Source organism: Dromaius novaehollandiae, chromosome 7 (assembly GCF_036370855.1).
Source record: "Dromaius novaehollandiae isolate bDroNov1 chromosome 7, bDroNov1.hap1, whole genome shotgun sequence".
Lineage (NCBI taxonomy): Eukaryota > Metazoa > Chordata > Aves > Casuariiformes > Dromaiidae > Dromaius > Dromaius novaehollandiae.
Window position 1 is genome coordinate 20,278,274 of NC_088104.1, and position 19,784 is coordinate 20,298,057.

A 19,784-nucleotide genomic window follows, 5' to 3' on the forward strand; every position below is an offset into this window, starting at 1 on the left:
TGGCCCACTGCTCAGCAGTTTTCTGTGGCATACTTGGAGTCCCATTTCTCTGCTCCCCAGAGTTTGGATTCTTGGCTTCCTTCCTCAACTGCCTTTCATTTCTGAATGCCATTTGTCCTTGCTGCTTCCTCTCTGCCCCACAGCTCCTGGCGGTGGCCGCTGCCTGTGGACGCTTCCCAGGGCCGGGCACCGCCTGACCGAGACGGGCAGGCCACTTACCCGCTCCACATCCTCGACCTGGAAGATGCCCATCTGCAGGCACTTCTCGGCCACCTGCGTGGCACGCATGTTATCCACCAGCGTGCCGTGGAGCAGCTGCACCAAGTGCACGCAGAGGTCGTTTTCGGCCTCCTCCGCCGGCGAGGGCAGCTGGCTGGGGTTCACGTAGCAGGCGGCCAGGCCGCAGCCGCCGCGCTCCAGCGCCTGCAGGAACTCGGGGAAGCGGTCGCGGGGCCCCCGCTCCACGGCGCGCAGCAGCAGCTCCGCCGCCTCCACCTCGCCCTGCTGCAGCGCCGCGGCCCGCACCCGCTCCCGCTCCTCGGCGCTCAGTGAGGGCAGCCAGTCCAGCACCGGCTGCACGCGGATGACGCGCTTCAGCCGCGCCCTGAAGCACAGGATCATGTAGAGGAAGCGCTCGGCTCCGGACTCCGCCGACATCGCGCCGCGGGCGGCCCCCGGCCCCTCGGCGGACACCTCGCGGGGAGAGGAGCGGCGCGGCGCGGGCGGGTCCGCCACTCCTATGCCGCCCCGGCAGGGGAGCGCCACGCAGCCCTCGGGCCGGCCGGGGTCTCCGAGGGGGCCCCGCTCAGTGTCAGCGAGGAGCACCGCGGCCACCCGACCCGCTGCGCTGCGCAGTGCGGCCGCTCGCAGGCCCGGCCCCCGCCCCTTTATACGCGTCCCGGCCGGGCGATTTCGGTTTCGTTTGCGCTGCGGCGGCGGCGGTGGCGGTTGCGCGTGTGACGGCCCCCGCGCAGGGCGGGGCGGGGGGGAGGGGGCGCAGGCCGTGCCCGGCACCCGGCGGCGGTGGCGGCGGGGCGCCAGGCATGTCCCGCCGGGATATTTGAAAGGAAACCTTTAACAGGAACCGTGATTTTTCAGACCACCTAAGTGTGTAACCTGCTTCCCAGCTCATGAGTTCCCAGGACTGCTTACTAATGTTCAAAATGTACTGTTACAAGACGGAAGCCATTCTCTGGAGGCTTCTTCACGGCTTCCCAGGCACGCCCCAAGGGAGGCGTCCGCCGTGGTAACCTGAGGTGGTAGGAGTAACATATTGTGCGTGGCCTGTGTTCGTCTGCAAGGCATACTTTTTTGTAGAATACAGAGCCACAAAAAGCCAGCAAGGAAGTAAAACTGATCTGTGTAGTGCAGTGTTTGCTCTGGTGTTGTCTTTGCAGGTTTTTGGCATTTGCTTGTAGTTTGAGCTGCATATACTACCAGGCAGTTCTCTTCATCAGCTTGAAGAGCTGCACCCTGTGTATGGGGCAGGAGGTTTTGAGGCTTGCGTTGAATTTCCCAGAGGAGTTGTTGGATAGTGTCTGTAACACCATGAGCCTCTCTACATACACACATACAGGCTATGGTAAATGCCATCATGCCTCAGGAACAGACTTGGTTCCCGTCCTGGGGTTTTAGGGACCCTCTGTGTGACTCTGAGGTAAGGCAGCAGGTACAGGAACTCAATTTGATGTTTCATAGGAAAACAATGGAGTAAATAGCATTTGTTAGGCCACACTTGGATTACTGTGCGGTTTTGGTCCCCACCAGTTCAAGAGAGACATTGAAAAACCGGGGAGGGCCCAGCAGAGGGCCACTGTGATGTTTAGAGAATTAGAGAGCTTGACATATGGTTGAAGGAACTGGGTTTATTCAGCCTAAAGGAAAAGAAGGCTCAGGGGGAATCTAGTCCCATGGAAGATGGAGGTACTCTCTTCACGAGGATGCACAGTGACAGGACAAGGGGCAATGGGCACAAGTTACTCCAGGGGAAATTTTGTCTGGATGTACGAAAAAAAAATCTTCACCACGAGAGCAATTAAACACTGGAGTAGGTTGCCAAAGAAGTGGTGGGAGCTCCCTCAGGGGAAATATCCAAGACTCGGCCTGACAGGGCCCTTGATAACCTAATCTAAGGCCTTGCTTTCCCTTTTCAGGATAGACTCCTCTGATTCTGTGATTCAAATCCATCCTGCCTGCAGCTGCTGTGCTACAGCATTTTGCTCCCACTGGAGTTTTCTTCAGTTGGAGGCTTCTTTTGCAGTAGATGGAGTTGTACTGCCAGCATCGTGTGAAGAGGTAACAAAGCTCACTCACTCTAGGAAAGGGAGGACGTTTCCCAGTCAACACAAGTGACAGAAAACATTTGTCAATGGTATTATAAGGTTTCTAAAAAATCCTCCAACTATAACAGGACTTTAAATGAAATCAAGGGAGTTTATTTCAGGAAAGCAAGAGAAACAACAGACTTATGAAAGAAATTGTGTGCTGCAGTGTCTATATAGGATTGTATTATAGAAACTCTGACTAGCCTGGCTTCTATTTATCAGAAAGAACAAGAGCAGCTGTCTGCTATGGATTTGATCAGATTTTTCAGATATGACTCTCCACCCAAAGTTGAGTCTGAGGTTTTTAAGAATTTTCTGCCTTCAGATTCAAGACAGAAAAAAGCTTAAAATGCATTACCTGTTGAATTCAAACCCTAAATATTGAACCATCAAACCACAAACATTTCATATAATCCAAGTTATTTTTATTGATATTTCAAAACATAAGCACACAGATTTATCAAAAAACCCATCTCAACTGGTTTCTGATGTAATTTGCTTTAATCTTTTCTCACAGCGCACATATATCCTAAGAACCAAAATTCTGGTTTCTACTCACTTTATGAACTAAATCAAGATTTAAGGCTCCATACTTCTTTGGCATCTAAGTGTTCTAAATTCCTAAAATACTAGGAATTCTAGTTTATGTTTGAAAGCTGATGTTTGGAAAGTTTTAAAAGTTGATGTTATGTAAATGAAAGAAGTTGATAAATTATGTTCACTTTTATCAAGTTGTTCATCTTCTATCTCCTTCTCTGAGGAAATCCAATAACAGTATTCACAGGTATTCTAGATTGCTTAATTAATATTCATAATTTACTTTCTCCTTTTGGTGAGCAACTTTACAGCAACAGTTCCTGAGCTTAATTTCCTGGAGTGCCATGGACAGCAGTGGTAAAAGCTCAGGCATGCTACAAGTAAAGTCAGAAGCTCCAGCTGACTGCCGCCAGCAGGGTGATTTCACACACCATCATCATCTCCACATTCCTAGGCTTTAAGTTCCTTGAAGTGTCCTGTTAACAATTCTGGGAACTAGGACACGCTCATAGTTTCTCCTCTTCCCCTTTTCTCTGAAGTTGCAAAAGCCAGGACCCAGCTATATCTGCATGCCCATGTAAGTGACACTTCACTTTACAAGCCCCATATAAACCTTATGCTGTCTCTGGGTCTTTAATCCTTCATGTTGTACCTAAAATGCTGGTGCCAGAAGTGGGTGCGTTCCTGCAGGTGGTATGGAGCACAGCAGAGCAAATTTAGCTGCTCAGATCCCTTGCTGTACCCAGCAATAATCTATTGCCATTTGACTGGTTCCTGACTGGATGAAGGCACTTAATCTGTAATTCAGACTTTGCCAGTGCCTCCCTTTAGACTTTGGTTACCTTTTTGCAGGTGGCATGTTTCAAAGAGTTTTTTTTGTACAAGAAGTGATATGTATTCCAGACTTCGGGAATCTTTGCTTTATAGATCTTATTCAAAGTGAATGGTGTCTGTAATTAATTTGCATTGATTTTGATGCTGTCTAGATTTCTTCCAGAGAACACATTCAGTTATAGAGCTTTACAGAAATATATACAGTGTTTTCAGTCTTGCTTATGTAACTGTATACTCACCTTCTTTCGTTGTTGGTTTTGGTTTCCCATCTTTTACGTCATTTCTGTTTTACTTTCATTTCATTCTCTCCTTTCTGCTTATATGAGGTTTCATTCTTGTTTCTTGCAAACACTTTTTAATGATGGTTTTATGCAAATTTCCTTTGAGAAACTTCTGAGAGAAGTCTCACTGCTTTTTTTTCTCCTTTACTCTCTTTTTCTTTCTCTAGCACCTTATTTGTTTGACAGGTGTTTCTCGTAAGACCTGAGGTCTGCAGGATTTACTTGAGTGCAGCTTGTGGAGATAACTTGGTTATGTGTCCACCTCGTTTCCCACATTGTATATGTAGCAGTGGTAAATCAGGCCCTGTGTTATTTACAGCAGAACAATGCTTACAAGTTGAAAGAGTTTATAAACATTAAAGAGACTTTTGTAATTTATTTGGATTTAGAGAAAAAAATAATTCAGTGCTGCTTGGTGCTATCCCAGCTACTGCTAGGTTGGACACATGGTGGCCAAGTTCCTACCCTGTCCATCTAGGAAGCAACTATTTTGAATCTCTTGCTCACTTCTAGCTCAATGCTCATGTTCCTCATAACATAAGAGGCATAAGATCTTTGAGACCTTTCTCCCTTTCAGATTTGGCTGAAATTAGTTCACGTGGTTCACAGGCAGGGAGCTGGCAGAGAGACAGGGGAACACCACACGGCTTGTTCATTGGGCAACTCGGCAAAAAAGCTCAGCAGAGCCACTTCCCAGCCCGCCATGGAAATCCCCTGCTCGTTGTGCTCTCACCGCACTGCCACATCTTCCTTGCCAGCGAAGTAAGAGCCCGCCCCTCCAGCTGGGAGGCTGCTCAAACGCAAAGATTAAAGCAACTGGAAAGGCAGGACAAGGGAGACGCCGGAGGAGCGCAACCCCCACGAAACGCGCCCCTGCCGCGGGCCGCCGCCTCGCCCCTACGGCCGCCCCAGCCGGGCGGCCCCGCCCCTCGGCTGGCGGGCCTCCCCAGCGATGGGCGGGGCTCCCGCCGGCCAATAGCAGGGCGCTCGGCCGGCCGCGGCGCGGCGTTGCTGGGTGACTGCAGGGTCCGGGCGCTGCGGCAGTTGCGGCTCGACTCGGTCTCGCGGCCGCTGCCATGGCTTACCCCGGCTTCGGAGGGGTGAGTGCCGGCCGGGGCCCGCACAAAGCGTCTCCGTCCCCGGCGCCTCCCTGCGGGGCGGGGCCAGCGCTCTCTCGCGGTGCCGTTCCGATGAGGCCGGCCCCGCGCGGCCCGGAGGAGCGGGCCGGGCCCGGCTCTCCCCCGCTGCCGCCGGCTCTGCGTAGCGGCTGCCCGCGGGGAGCCTGGCACATCCCCCCCCTCTTCCCCAGTCCCTCGCTGCCGCTTACGCTGGGGCGGCCTGGGCCGCAGTGGAGGGGAATGGAGGAAAGCGTTTCTTCCCAGGGCTGGCCGCTGCGCCGGGCTGCTGGCCCGGGCGGTTGGGCGCAGGGGAAGCGGCGGAGCCTGGGGCAGGTGGGCGGTTGGAGCGTGGCTGCGGGTGCTCGGCAGAGGAGGCCTGGGCCGGAGGGCAGAGCAGACGCCGTGGGCTAACTGACCCCGCGGGTAAAGGTCCCTTGCAGCCCCTCACACAGGGGGAGCCAAGGACCCCATGGAAGACCGGGGTCGGTGCTTAAACACTGCCAAGATCTTGACATGAAGCCATTGGACGTGGAACTTAGAGCTGGGCCTTGACCTTGTGCAAATACAGTTACATGGTGCTTGGTGTGTCTTGTGTGCAGCTGGGTCCTGCAGTGGTCACAGACACTAAACTAACTACCTTTGCCAAAAATAATGTCCTAGGGAGGGCTGATAGTACAACTGGAAACACTATAATTATGACTGGTCATTAGAAAACAGGAAGCCACTTGTGCTGTGGTTGATGTTAAAAGGATTGGATGCAGTTTGCATGACATGTCCTTGAGCGAAAGGAAAGCTGCTCTGGTACTTGTAATTGTGATATAAGAGATGAAAATAAATATTTTTCTAAATTGTTTAGGCAGACAGTCTGAATGCAGTCACCATAGAGGCTGGTTGCTCAGTATTCCTGGCACTGGTATTGGCTTCTAGATTGCTTAAACAAAGCAGACCTCTGTGTGATTGCTTCACCACTGTTAGTTAAGATTAAATATCAGCATTCAGTGTGTATTTGGAGAGCCTAAAAACTCTTGTGTTACTTTAAAGTTACCTTACAGTGTTACAGCTGAAAATTCTCACTGTTATAAAACTGGCATAGATAATACTAATGACAGTGATGGCTTGTTTGGAGTCTTATAGGCTTTGCTTCCTTCAGAGCTATAGATCTTGTACTATTTTTGCAGTACAAGAAAGATGCAATTTATATGTGATCTCCAGGAGCCATTTGCAGCTACACTAAGAAGTAACACTGGAAACTTGTGGCAAAAAATTGCCTCTTTCCCTCTTTCAGTTTTCCCACCTACTCACCTTGATGAAGCTAGTTCAGTGTTTTGGTGCGTTTATTTTTGTAAGGCCACAAGTTCAGTTTCAAGGTCTGTGTTTGCCATTTTCCTACTGGCTGCTGTGACTCTGATGTTTTTCTCTGATCGTTGTGTGGCATGGAAGCGTTAAGCTATGTTATTTTGGAAAACTACTTCAACTATGTGATTGTATTTCAATTTTTAGTCACAAAACTGGACAAAACACCCTGCATTTATGTATAAGTAAACTAAGCTTTACTTGCTTTGACATTATAGATAAGGTCAGATCACCCCCACAGTAAAATCTATAAGCTGCTCATAAAATAGTAGTTCCACAATATACAGAGCCATTTCAAAACTGCATGTGGCCCAGCTGGAAGAAGGGAGTTGCTGCCACAGGTTGTGTTACCTCCATAAAAAGAAAGTGTTTTGAAACCCTGGCATAGATAAATGACTAAAAAAATTAACACAGAAAAGGAAATTATGATCCAATAGAAAGTGCAGGGAAAATTAGATGACTAGAACTTAATTTTCAGAACTGGATTTTTTTTAAAGTAAATTAATGACTGCAGTGTCCTACAAACTGTGTCGTTAATGTCCATAATGTCTCTGTTTAAAAAAGAAAAAAGAATGGCAGTAGCAGTATAATACTAACTTTTTTTTTTCTTAGAAATTTTCCTTGGTAATGCAGCCAAAAGCATGTAAAACTGTTCTTGGAATTGTGCCGTCATTTTTTTTATTTATTTTTATTTCTTCATTAAATATTTTCAAAACTCCTTTTGGAGGAGGTCATTTAACAATATATTCAGGTATATGACTTGAGTCTGAAGTTGATTTATTTTTAACAATAAGCTGTGCAAAAGATAATTCTTAACTATGCATGAGGTACATCTTCATTGTAAAATAGAACTGTTTCAGCTTATCAAGGTGAAGACACTGATTTCTTTTATATATTTATTTATTTTTATTTTTTTTACAAAAGTATGGAGGTTACGGTGGTCAGATGCCTGGAATGCCAATGGCAATAGGACAGCCAATGCCAGGAGCAGTACCAAATATGCCTTATGGTGCGTACTCTGGATATTCTGCATATCCTGGTACTTACTCTGCTGCTGCTGACCCCATGTGGACTTACTTCAGTTCAATTGCTGGACAGGTAAGATAATATAAACATTATAATTAAATAATCAGCTGTCAAAGCAACCCTAGTAAAGTTTTCTTTTATGTTTCTTCTTAAAAAGGAATACTTTAGCATAATGTTCTCAGTAAGAATCATTCATCCTCAGGTAAAGTGTAGTGTTTCAACAATGATTGTAATTATAGTTGGCACTAGAGTTTATAGTAGTGCAGCCTTGATAGACATTAATAAGCTAAAATTTATCAAAATATGTTGGCAGTTCACCTTCAGATTCTTGCTGCATTCTTGAAATAATGCTTCTTTAGGTTCTCTGAACTGTATTATACACGTCAGTGTCATAGTTCTGTATGCAGACAGCAGAACCTTAAAACCCAGTTCTGAAATTTTGAGGCTAGAATTTCGTTCTGTGCTACATACAGAAATTAGGTAGGAAAGTATAATGCAAGAATATGGCTTTCCAGGTTAGCAACCCAAGGAACTAGAGTCTCCAAAATGGATACTGCTTGAATTGTCAGGTATTTCTTTTGGCATAAGGTCCTATATCTAACATTTATGTTCTTTAAGATTGTACAATTTTTGGAGTGGAGGGTGGGCTCATGAATATCATGGGACTAGACCTATATTTTGTATAGGATGTGCTAGCTTTGAAAAGCTACATGTTGTTTAAAAAAGGTATTAAATACAGCAGATGTTTTTATAATGTCGCTAACAGATAGTGCTAAAAGAGTCGTCGTACCCCAGGAGTCTGCCTTAGCATTCGTTACGGCTTTGAAATTATGTTAATAAGAACATTGCAATGTCGCATGATAAAAGGAGTAATAGGGAGTTTTGTAGTTCAGTATGGGGGAAAAAGACCAATGGGGGTTGGCAAGGATTCACAGAGGTCATGTGCACAGCCCTACAGGTTACTAGATGGTTCTGGGTTTTGTGGTGCCAATATGCACCTTCTCAAGAGCGTGGATCTGCAGAAGCAGTGTATTTGAAGATCTCCAGTTACAGGTGAGTGACCTTCTTTTTTAGATTAGAGGGGCTGCTTTTTTCTTTTGCCATCTTAAATTGCATAGGCTCTGGACCTCAGTACTTCTATCTACTTCTGCTTTGTGCTGCCTTGACTCTGCTTGGCTAACTACTACTTTATCCTTCATTTCTCCGTTGGTGTGGAACAGCATTTTATTTTATTTTTTTCCCCTCCCATTTTATAATGAGTTGTATCGTGCCCTTGTCCTCACTAACTTGTGAAAACAGGGACAGATGGAAGAAGGTCGTTGTGCTTGCCTACTGCTGCAGTTATCGGATACTCCAAATTAATTTCTGAGAACTGGATTTTTTTTTAGAACTCCTGAACAGCTAAACTGTGCTTGTAATGCTGTTTGCTTTTTCTTCATTTCTTCTTCTTCTCCTGAGTGCTCAGGGTACTGTGACATGTTCAGGATAAATGTGTGTAAGTGAGGGCAGTGAGGCTGAATGGTATGGTATCAGTAGCATTTTCTTACAATTTCCTTTGAAACTGACATTTGAATTTCATTGGTTGCAGGCCAGGTAGACCTATATTTTTACAGCTGAGTTGAAGACATGTCTGAACAGTTTGAGTAATGTGTATCCTCTAAAACTGATGCTGCTGAAAATAGTAAACAGTATCGCTTTTTGTCTGGTTACTGGAATAATACTAGAATTGAATCCCAGATTGCCTTCCTGGAATTACTAAATTTGAGTGCCTTTCTCTCTTTTATCCTGGGATTGAGTCATATCTTGATCTTTGGGTATAAATGTACAGCTTGTCATTAGAATGCTAGCTCTTCTGGAAATATGAAAGTCTTGTACTTGATGTTTTTGAGAAGGTGATTGAACTGCCTTGGGTAGACCCAACAGAGATGCTGATGGGGATTCTGTCCCTTTCCCAGTGCTGTGTTAGAACTGCAGTGAGCAGCCAAAAGGGTCCTGTGGTTGTGAGAAACACCTCAAACAGTTCTTGCAAGTCCTTCTGTCCTTTCTTAACAGGTAGAAGTGATTGCATCTGCTTTCTTACTAGGTCACGAAATTATGGTGATGGGAGGGGGAAGTGACAAAAATAAGGTATGCTTTTTTTCCCTCTGCCTGCCGAACGGGGAGAAGTAGGAAAAGCAGTGTTTTTGCCCCACGTGTATACTTTATTTAATATTGTATTATCCGAGCAGCTAGTAATAAAATGAGAAAAGTGTTAGCTTACTTTTTGGATTGAGGATTGTTTTATTCAGCTGTCTAAATGGGAGTGATAGCTGAAAAGACAAGTGACTTAAAATGTCTTCACACTCATAGTAAGTTCCTCTTTTCTCGAAATTCTGAAATTGAGATGGATGGAAGACATTTCTGTCATGGGTTACCTTAAAACAATGTTAGTTCAAATAAACTTTTCTAGCCTTCAGAAATCCTTGTCCTGTGAAGGAGATTATCGAAGAAGTTAAAAAAAAATTCTGGAGAATATTGCTAAAGGAGTGCAAAATTCTATGGTAGAGGCATTCCAGTATGTTTTGGAGGAATATGTTCAAAGAAAGATGAAGATAAAACTTGCATATTCATGTGCCATTTAAACTTGCATTGTTTGTAAACAGTGTTTGGGGAAAAAAGTCAACATTGTGTAATTCTGAAAGATTGAAATGGGCAGATTCCATAATGGTGACACTGCTCTTTAAATCCTATCAAGGAATTTGTAGCTGTCAGTAAGCCGTATTCTTGTCCGCTAGTAGTTACATGAGGTGTGCTTCATTTTTAAGTTATGGCAATAACATGATAGCTAAGTGGGGTGGTTTTTTTTTTGGTTTAATTTTCCTTTCATTCTAACTTTCACAACTGTCCTATGAAAGCTTTTGAGGCCAAGATGAATCTTGATCTGAAGGCATGATCTCTCCAAGGTTTCAAGCTCCTCAGATGAAGTTGTTTTGCTCTGTGGAATACAGAAAATTTAGTGTCAGTTTGCTCCCTCATCAAAAGTGGCTTGCTTCCTTCACCAGCGACTGTTGACAAAATTTACAGTTTCTGTATACAAGTCTTCATCGTCCTTGTCAAAATCCGTGGTATACCCAGCCTCTCTACTGGAACTCTTGTTACACTATGGGTTACTGGTGTGTACCATTTCATGTCTGTTTTAAGTGCAGTATCTTTTTTTGCTACACAACAAAACCTTGATGCTTGTATGGTGTTTCTTACTTGCATGAATGTGTTTGTGTAACACAGTATGAACGAAGTGACAGAAATTTGTTTTTTGTGGGCCCTTTTAAAAAAAACTTAACTAAGCATCTTTTGGTTTTGTAGACAATTCTTTCTTAAATATAATACTATAGTAAATTTAGTTTTTTGTAGGGGGAATACACATTCACTCCTGAAGTACGAGGCACATAATCACAATCTGTCATCTACCATGTAGCAAGACCAGTGGGGTGATGGAAGCGCTGGCCTTGGCTCTCAAAGAACTGAGCAGGTAGTTCTGAAATTCACAGAAGTATGGGAATTTAATTGCATTTTGTGGGAAGGATGAAATATATCTGAATCTCATTGTACTTACGGTTTGTCTTTAAGATTCAGAAGGATGATCACCTCATTACAATTTAAGCTATTTAGTTCACTACTTCTCTTTTTGTGTGAGCTTACACCCACTGAAAAGTGTCCCCTTGTATTTTTGAGAGAGGCGTGGTGCTGTGGAGACTTTCTTCCTGGGCTGAGTATGGGAGGATCTACAGTGAGCATCTGACTTTGCCTTGAATGAGGCAAATGGTAAATGAAGAACATAATGTTTTCTGGGTAGTACACAGAATACTACTAATCCTACTTTACTACTGCAGTGGGTGAAATTTGGCTTTCCATTAACAGTTGCCTCTTCTCATTCCCTTCAAAATGAAGATGTTTTCTCTACTCCCTAGTAACATGCAGTTTGTAAGTAAGTTATCTTTAGTAAGAATGAAGTTAATATCACTGAGGAATTTGTGTAGGTCTGCTGTCTTCCTGGCCTTACTTGCATAGTCCTGAAAAGATAATGGGGGAAGGATGAAAGTCAGCTACAAAATCTTTGGAAGGGAAGGGAAGGGAAGGGAGGGGAGAATAACTACAAACTCTTCGTGGGACAAGCTCACCAAATATCAATCCTTCCTCGTCTAAGACTTTATCTTTTTGTTTATTTTTTAAAAAAATAAACATCGTAGTGAAAACTATGGTACTAGAAAGTTTGACTTGTGTGCTACATTCCCATGCTTAAAGGTTTACATGAGTCAAGTGATAAAACAAAAATTACTGTTTTTCTAAAATCTCCCTAAGATGCAAGTTCACTGAAAAGTGTTGCTTTTCTTATGTGCAGCCTCTGTCATCTATACTCATTAACCACTCCAAAATACTGTTTTTCTCAAGCTAGTGTTGAGCTCCAAGGAAATCGGGTCCAGCCAGTAGTAAGGCCTTTCTACGAATCTCTCAGAGAAGTCAGAAGAGCTCAGTTTAAATTCCTCTATGTTCAGTTATAAAGAAGGTGATCTCGTATTTAATTTATTTCATGGAATTCTGCCTTGAGTCATTTTCAGAATATCTAATATGGGTGTTCCCAGAACTTATTTTCTGATTTTTGAATCTTCAGAGGACTGATGCGTGTTGTATATTGGGATGTTCTGGTTTTCGATTGGTCTTTATACATTGCTCTGGTTTGTTATTCCACTCTAAATACAATTGGTATTAGCAAGGAAGGGAAACAAAGGTTCAGGCATGGATTATTATTATTTTTTTTTTTAAAGTGCACCAAAAACAATTTGGAGACTATGATGCTGAATACCAGACAGGTGCAAGAAAGGGTGCAAATAAAGTAATACTGACTAACAAATGAAGCTTCTCTAAGTTACAAATCATGTATGTTTGAGAGAACAAAGGCAGAGTGCTTTTTGTTTATTGCCTTTAAAACAGCAAAATCCCAATTCACTCTGCCTTTATACAGCTTGCGTGCATGTATACTGCAGGCACTTAACCCACTAGTAAAATGCAGTTTTGAACATCTCCAGTGTGATTTTTGGGGAACATGAATGTTGTATTTTTCTGTAAATGACCAAATGAATAATTTCATTGCTTAATGCATTAATACTTGTCAGCTGAGGTGCATTAACTTAGCTCATGTGCCTTTCTGAGTCTGCGTTAGTAGAGAAGTAAAACATGTTAGTTTAAGCCATTATGAAGTTAACTTTTGTGGCTTAACTTTCGTACATTTTAAGACTGTTTTACTTCTCAGTTGCAGCAGGCTAAATTCAGTGGCAAATAGCAGTAGCTTGCTTATGATACAACTTATTTGGAAGTTTTCTTTGCAAGAGTAAACAAATACAAACTGCTTAAAACAGCACAGCAGCACCCCAAAGGCATTAATAAGGAAAGTGAAACTGGTATTCAGTTAAACTACAGAAATAAAAGGATAGCTGGAATATAATTGCCCATGTTGGGTTAAGAGTAACATCCCTTCACTAGGCAAAGGTATGGCAACAAGTATGCAGGTGGCTTCTAAAATACCAAGAAAAGATGTAATAGGAAAAGGAAAAGTATCTTTTAGTTATTTCAAAATGGAGGTGCTAATGATTTGGAAGGCATCTTGATATTAAGTACTTAACAATAGAAAGCATCTTAATCAGCAGGTTGATCAAAATTATCTTTGTATGTAAATTCTGTATTAGAAAATACCTTACTAGTGCTCTTGACTATGTTTGAGGGGTGTTTAATTATCTATTTACCTTCTCACTTCTGTTAATTTGCTGGAAGCAGAGAATTCTACGTACTGCTTCTGATTTAGATGAGGTGCTCTTCCGTTATAGTAACTTCTTAACAATGTAAAAATGTTTAGGTGTCAGTACAGGTATCTAATGCATTAGTAATCACAGGCAGTTTTTGTAAGTTATGTGTGTTGTCAGCTGTGACAAATGTATGCATTTGTTCTACAGGATGGAAAAGTGGATGCTGAAGAACTACAGAGATGTCTACTGCAGTCTGGAATCAGTGGGACCTATTCTCGTAAGATACTGAATGTCATGCTGCGGCGGAATGGTTGTCTCTTATTTCTGAATGCTGCTTTTATGGATATTTCTGTTCTTTGCTCCTTGTCAAGTAGGAGACTTCTTTGGCTTCTTTTATTCAGTGATGTCTGACAGTGTTGGCATTTCACTCTGAAGGAACTGACTCCATCTGCTGGTTCTGAAGATCAGCACTTAATGCTAGCACATCTGTACAGACTTTCAGTGCATATTCTTCTAACTGTTTTCCTCAACTCAGCAATAATAAGAACAGAATACGTTTTCCACTCAAAGATTTGTCCCATGTTTAATTGGATAACACAGGTGCAAAGAACAGCCTCATCTTGCAAACTTGCTCAGAAAGCTAATCAGTGTCTTCCGTGTTTTATAATGGTGCTAACTTTTGTAGGTATCTCTGCTTCTTGAGATACGTTTCTAATAATCTTATCGTTCTTAATATTATGTTTGACAGGTATAGCTTAATATTAGAGGGGTTTTCACCACTGCCTTGCTGACTGTCTTCTGAGGTGCAAAGTTGATAAGACTGGGTTTTTATGCCTCATCTATTTCTGTCACCCTTGAAAATTAAATAATGATAGTAACAGAACTCTCCAAGAAAGAAAAGTTAATTTATCTGTTTGTTCTGCAGTGGTCCAGCTAAAAATTTGGGGGTGTTTTTAGCATTCTCCTACTTGAGTTTTTTTTTTTTTTTTTTTTTAACTCCTTGCTTTCAAAAGCATGAATTCATGGTCATTGTTATTGCTGAAACTAAGTATGAAAAATGATACCAATGCTAAACATTTTTTTATTTATATTACCCTTTCAGCATTCACTCTGGAAACTTGCAGAGTTATGATATCCATGCTGGATGTATCCTTACATATTAAGACTTTAGTGGAGTTGTGGTATGACCTTGAACCTCTTTATGGAAAAATTTGAATTTTAAATTACCTAGACTCATACTCTTGAATACTGGTTTTGTTTGAGCATTTATAGTGAGGCGTAAACACTGGTTAGAGAGATGTATTATCTTTAACCACACTAATTTGTCTTGTGTGTCTTGTATTTTGTAACTTTATGGAGTATCTTTATTCTTGTTAAACTGACCAAATTCTTGTTTAAGTTATTCTTATTAACTGAACTAAACAGAGAGATTATACAGGAAAAATGGGATTTAATGAATTTAAAGAGCTCTGGGCAGCTCTCAATGCCTGGAAGCAAAACTTCATGATGATTGATAGAGATCGAAGTGGGACTGTGGAACTTCATGAATTAACTCAAGTCATTGCAGCTATGGGTAAGCAAGCATGGAGGTTTTTTGTAATCTTTAGTTTCCATTTTTATACAGTTTATGTTGTACTAATAAGGTAAATGACAGATTACAACAATTTAAAATGTTGGCAATAGGATCAGATTTTGTGGCCGAGAGCCATATTGCTACTTAGACTTCATATGTGGTCTCTGAATTGCACACTGTCCAATAAGTTAGAGAGGAGAGAGAACTCCACAGTTTTACTGCTGGGTTTTGTAGGAAATTATATTTTCAAATGGGAAGACAGATTGTGTAAGGAAGAAGAGATCAATCTTTCTTTTAAGCAACTACTATATGTGAGATCAAACGTGTTATTCCCTTTAATGACTGCATCTTAAATGAAACTTTTGGTCTTTTTCTTTCTTCGAGGGGGGGAAAATGCATGTATTAAGCCTTTCTGTAAAAAATGAAATGGGACTTCCTCTGAGTATATTGTCCTTAGACAATAGGTAGATAACTGAAGTACAGTCTCCCTAAGAGGACAGCATTTCTGCAGATTGTAAAGGGGTACTTTGAAGCTGTAATGAATCTGGATGCTGATACAGAATAGGTGCATACTCATGCTGCTTCTTTGGAGTCAGATTTAGACTGTCCTCTAAAAATTGTTTTTCATTTACACTCAAGTATTAGCTATGACATTTTTCTAGCTTCTGTACTGAAAGCATCACAGCAGCAGCATAAACTAGTATTTAGCCAATGGATTTCATCTCTTCATAAAATTTAACTTGTTTGAGAAGCAGTGATAGGCTGGTTTCTATTTTTATTTATTTTCTTTTTTAGGTGGCTTTTTAAAAGTGCATTTAGTTATAATAGCATATATTTTTGCATGGGATACTATATATAAATATATCCTGCAAGGATTAGTGGCTATTGCTTAAAACATTAATTTTGAGAGAATTAGTTTTGCTTAGCTGTTTTTTTGTTAAGTCATGTTAAGCAGACATTAACTGTACTGTTGTAATTGTTCCTGAATGAAATGATGCTAGGATGAAAGAGGAGTATGAAAATGAGGCTGAGTTCTAGTGGAAACGTGTGGTTTCATGCTCCAAACTTACGCTTCAGTTAGACCCTTGAAGAAAATAAATGAATAAATAAAAGATTCTTTCTCCACTTGTCTTCCCCCCCCCCCCCCCGCGTTCAATGATAGATGGCTGAAATCTAGAACTTCTAACTTTTATCTCTAGGTTACAGGTTGAGTCCACAAACACTGACTGCTATTGTAAAACGTTACAGCAAAAATGGCAGAATCTTTTTTGATGACTATGTAGCATGCTGTGTGAAGCTACGGGCATTGACAGGTACCTTAATTTCTAAAATAGTTCATAATTGCATAGTATACTTTATCTGTTCAACTAAATATGATGGCTGTGTTAAAGTCTAATTTGAAGGCTTTGGTATATCTTAAGTTTAAATTGTTAAAGTAATTGTTTAACAATGGCCAAGTTCTGGGGGAATATTTTGTGCAGTATTCGTTGTAGCAGAACTCCTTCCTTGGGGCACAGAAAAAGAGAGAAATGGTTAGTTGGTTCTAAAGCCATGGAAAAGCGACTTGAAAACACTGTAAGCAGTAATTGTAGCTGAACCTGAAAACACTTTATTCATCTTTGTATTTTGTAAATAATTTGTGGAGTGATGCGTAGCTCCAGTTTACTTGCATCTTATCCTTTCCTTAGATTTCTTCCGGAGAAGAGACAACATGCAACAGGGGTTTGTGAATTTTGTATATGATGATGTAAGTATTAGCTGTTGCAATGCGCCACATGGATTTGATAAGGATTTTGTTTAAAAATCATGAACTACAGCAGTGTAAGCATTTGAAATCTGAACTTCCATTAACCTTTTACAGTTTCTCAAGAAGAAAATTCAGATAAAGGTATGACCGTCAATCATGATGGTGTGCATTTTACTTAATGCATGCTACTGTCTTCAAATAAATCATCAAAACATCTGTAAAGCTCCTTTATCTTCATCTTAGTCTCATGGTATAATTCACTTGGCATCTTCATATTGAGAGCATAATTCTTTTGGTTGATATTGATTGCTCTCACATCTTCTGCTGCAGGTTCTACTGAGACTAATACTGCTTGTTAGTGGTATAACTGTTTATCACTGTGGGAAGTAATTCCTGGATCACCCCAGTTGTCAGTATAATATAGATAGCAGGCTGTAAACTGTGCAGTTGACTATATCATTTTTGGTTGACATGCTGTAACTAACATTATGAAATGAGATTGAGTGGTGAGCTTTGTTGCTAAAAACTCCAAAGCAGAACAAACCTTAGATATCTCTTCATACAATTTTGTGAATTCTCTTCGTCTAGTAGACAAGTTCCAAGTTGTTTTCTCATCTTAATTGTGGTATTTAAACTTGTTTTTTTTTTCTCTACTATCCCCTACTTCTGGCAGGACAGAAGCAAGCCATTCCTTTTGAATGTGATTAGTGGTTAGCGTGCTAGTGTTAGTCACGTTTCCAGCATTGCCAAATACTGAATTGCCTATTACTTCCCCTTCCAGTTCTTGCAGTGCATTATGGCAATCTGAGTGCTGAACTGCTGGAGGAAAAAAGGATCGCCAGCCTGTTAGAGTTTCGGTTTAGAAGAAGTAAGCTGAACCTGCTGTGAATGGAAGCTATTGCAGAGTTTTGCATCTTTCTGCCTGATAAGGCATCCACTTTGATACTTTGGGGTTTTGTGTGTGTGTGGGGTTTTTTGGTTGTTTTTGTTTTTGTTTTTTTTTTTGAGTGCACAGTTCAGACCAATAAATATTTTTTACGTTTTTAGTATTTTAGAAGCATGTTTCTTTTATATGTACCTGTGTAGTTCCACACAAGTAAATTTCTGTGTTAAGCTCCTGAGCTTATTAAAGAATAAAGCTTATGTTAGAAATATAGGCCATTTTTTCTACATGGTTAGCTAACTTACACAAGTAGAATATCAGATAGCCTAAAATTTAATCTGATATAGGTATTCTTCATCAGTGGTAGTATACTGTCTAAGGTGGCATACTCTGAAGAGCTGTGGGGGTTTGGACAAACTAGATCAACAGATTTCATTTAAAAAGCAAAATATTCTAGGTGATATTTTCACATTCCCCCAGCTTGCTGCAGTTCAGTGTCGTTTTTCTTTTCTTTTTTGTGAGGCAAGCTATTTGTGTGTGTATGGATCAGATAAAACTATTCAAGTACAGCTGTAGCTACCTTCAGCTGACTCTTTGTCCACCTAAGTGCTTCTCCCCAAGGAAATCTGGATTTTTGTCAGAGTTTGGCTTATCTCAGAAGCTTTCAATGACTGTTCATCTGGATCAGTAAAATCATTGGCTGAATAGACCTTACATGGTAAACCTGCTCCATGTTTTTCTCTAAATTCTCTTAAACAAAATAATTTGGAGGAACAGAAGTGTCGAGCTTGACGATAGATACAGCACTCTTAATCAGAATCATTTGTGAAAATGTGTGGGCCTCAATGGCGAACAATTATCGGTTTTAGTGCTCAGATTTTGTGATTGGAGCTACCTTTTGAATTCCTGCATCAGTGAACTTGAAGGACTAGACATGGATATAACCTCTAATTGTACTGGAAGGATGGAGCTTAATATGATGTACTGAGATTGCTGTGTGCATAGGAATTTTTGAGAAGACCTGATCTCATAGCTCTTTTTTTGTGTGTTTGTGTAATTCAAGCTAAAAAGTGGTGTCCTATGTAGTCCTGTGCTTTTTACACTTACTCCCATAATGTTACTAAATGTAATTCAGGAATAACTTTGCTCAATATTTTTGATACTGAGATGTGTTCAACTTTTTGGATCCCTGTTAGCAGTGTTTGCATTATAGTAACTAAAGTCAGTCACAAATGAAATATTCACATCTTCTTGGTCATGACTGAAATAAGTATGATACATTTATTTGTGTATATTTAGGCTTCTTGCAAATATGTTTTCATGGTGATGTAAAGTACTGAATAATATGCTGAGTGTACAAGTGCTTTTATTTGTACAGTAAACAATTTTCCAAGTCATCCTGGAGATTTTTTCTGGAAGCAAAATATTCCAGTAGTGTCATTAACTGTATTATACAAAAACCTGTTATATGAACAGGATTTGCTGCAGTTCATAGTAGTTAAGTATTTTATCTAGATCGAGTTATCTAAACTTTCTTTGTATTTCCAACTTTACAATATTGTGACGTTTTAGTGTATATAAAATGTAAATAATGCATAAAAGGGGCAAATCTCTCCTGTGGGAGGCTTTAATTTGGTCCACCTCATTTCCATTCCAAAGAGAATAGCCATATTCTGCATTCATTAATAATCAATGAACTTCCCAAGAGGGCATTAAAAAAACAAGTAGCTAGATGAAGAAAAATATTTTTTCATAAATAATGCAGTTCCATCTACTACTCATACATAGATGTACAGTGAGGAGAAAGTAAACTTGTCACAGCGATACCTTCATGCAATTACAAGGACCAGGACATGCTCCTTTAATATCATTGATAAAACTCAGTGTGATGACTTACATATGTGGTCTATTCTGTGATTTTTTTTTTTTTTTTCCTATAAGCAATTTGCTGGTTAACTTCTGCTATTTTCTTTTCAAGCCTAGAAGAAAATTGACATGAAGAGTAGGCAGGTATATAATTGACTCATGGACCACTGATATAATTAAGTACATATTCTTCCCAGTAAAAAGGAATTTTAGATTCAGCATAAACATGTTACAGGTCATTCTGCATGCTCTTTGTATTCCATCTAGGTAAGAAACTACTTATTGATTGTGTTACTATTTATTAATTCAGCTCTTGAAAGTGTGCTAATTGCTGCATACTGGGTCTGTCTCAAATCTGAATCAGTCTTACAATTTACTAGTATTTTCATTAAAATTTGACTTTAAATTTGGAAGTGAGACTGTGTTCCTTGCTATTTGTATATAGCTGCTATATACTGTATATAC

The 19,784-nt window shown here is 40.8% G+C and overlaps 2 protein-coding genes across 8 annotated transcripts in view; one reads left to right on the plus strand and one right to left on the minus strand.

The window, feature by feature from the left end:
* The window catches only part of IFIH1 (interferon induced with helicase C domain 1), a 28,128-nt gene extending 27,146 nt beyond the window's left edge, over positions 1-982 (minus strand). Inside the window, exon 1 of the mRNA XM_026094452.2 lies at positions 220-982. Coding sequence (XP_025950237.1) covers positions 220-657 — 438 coding nt within the window. The 5' untranslated portion in view covers positions 658-982. The remainder of the gene's footprint in view (positions 1-219) is intronic.
* A 46-nt stretch (positions 983-1,028) lies between these two features.
* On the plus strand, positions 1,029-19,732 carry GCA (grancalcin). Of its 7 annotated transcripts, none has more exons than XM_026094416.2 (8): positions 1,029-2,295; positions 3,173-3,438; positions 7,372-7,545; positions 13,458-13,527; positions 14,353-14,396; positions 14,676-14,823; positions 16,023-16,136; positions 16,512-17,215. In XM_026094416.2, the coding sequence occupies exons 3-8, from the start codon at positions 7,393-7,395 to the stop codon at positions 16,622-16,624; spliced, it is 642 nt and encodes a 213-aa protein (XP_025950201.1). In that variant the 5' UTR covers positions 1,029-2,295; positions 3,173-3,438; positions 7,372-7,392; the 3' UTR covers positions 16,625-17,215. The 7 variants fall into 7 exon arrangements, 6 of the variants coding, with proteins under 6 accessions (XP_025950201.1, XP_025950209.1, XP_064370928.1 ...); XR_010389966.1 differs by lacking the exons at positions 1,029-2,295; positions 3,173-3,438 and adding exons at positions 4,935-5,076; positions 17,352-19,732 and having other exon boundaries at positions 16,512-16,711; XM_026094408.2 differs by lacking the exons at positions 1,029-2,295; positions 3,173-3,438 and adding exons at positions 4,936-5,076; positions 17,352-19,732 and having other exon boundaries at positions 16,512-16,570.
* Positions 19,733-19,784: the final 52 nt, after the last annotated feature.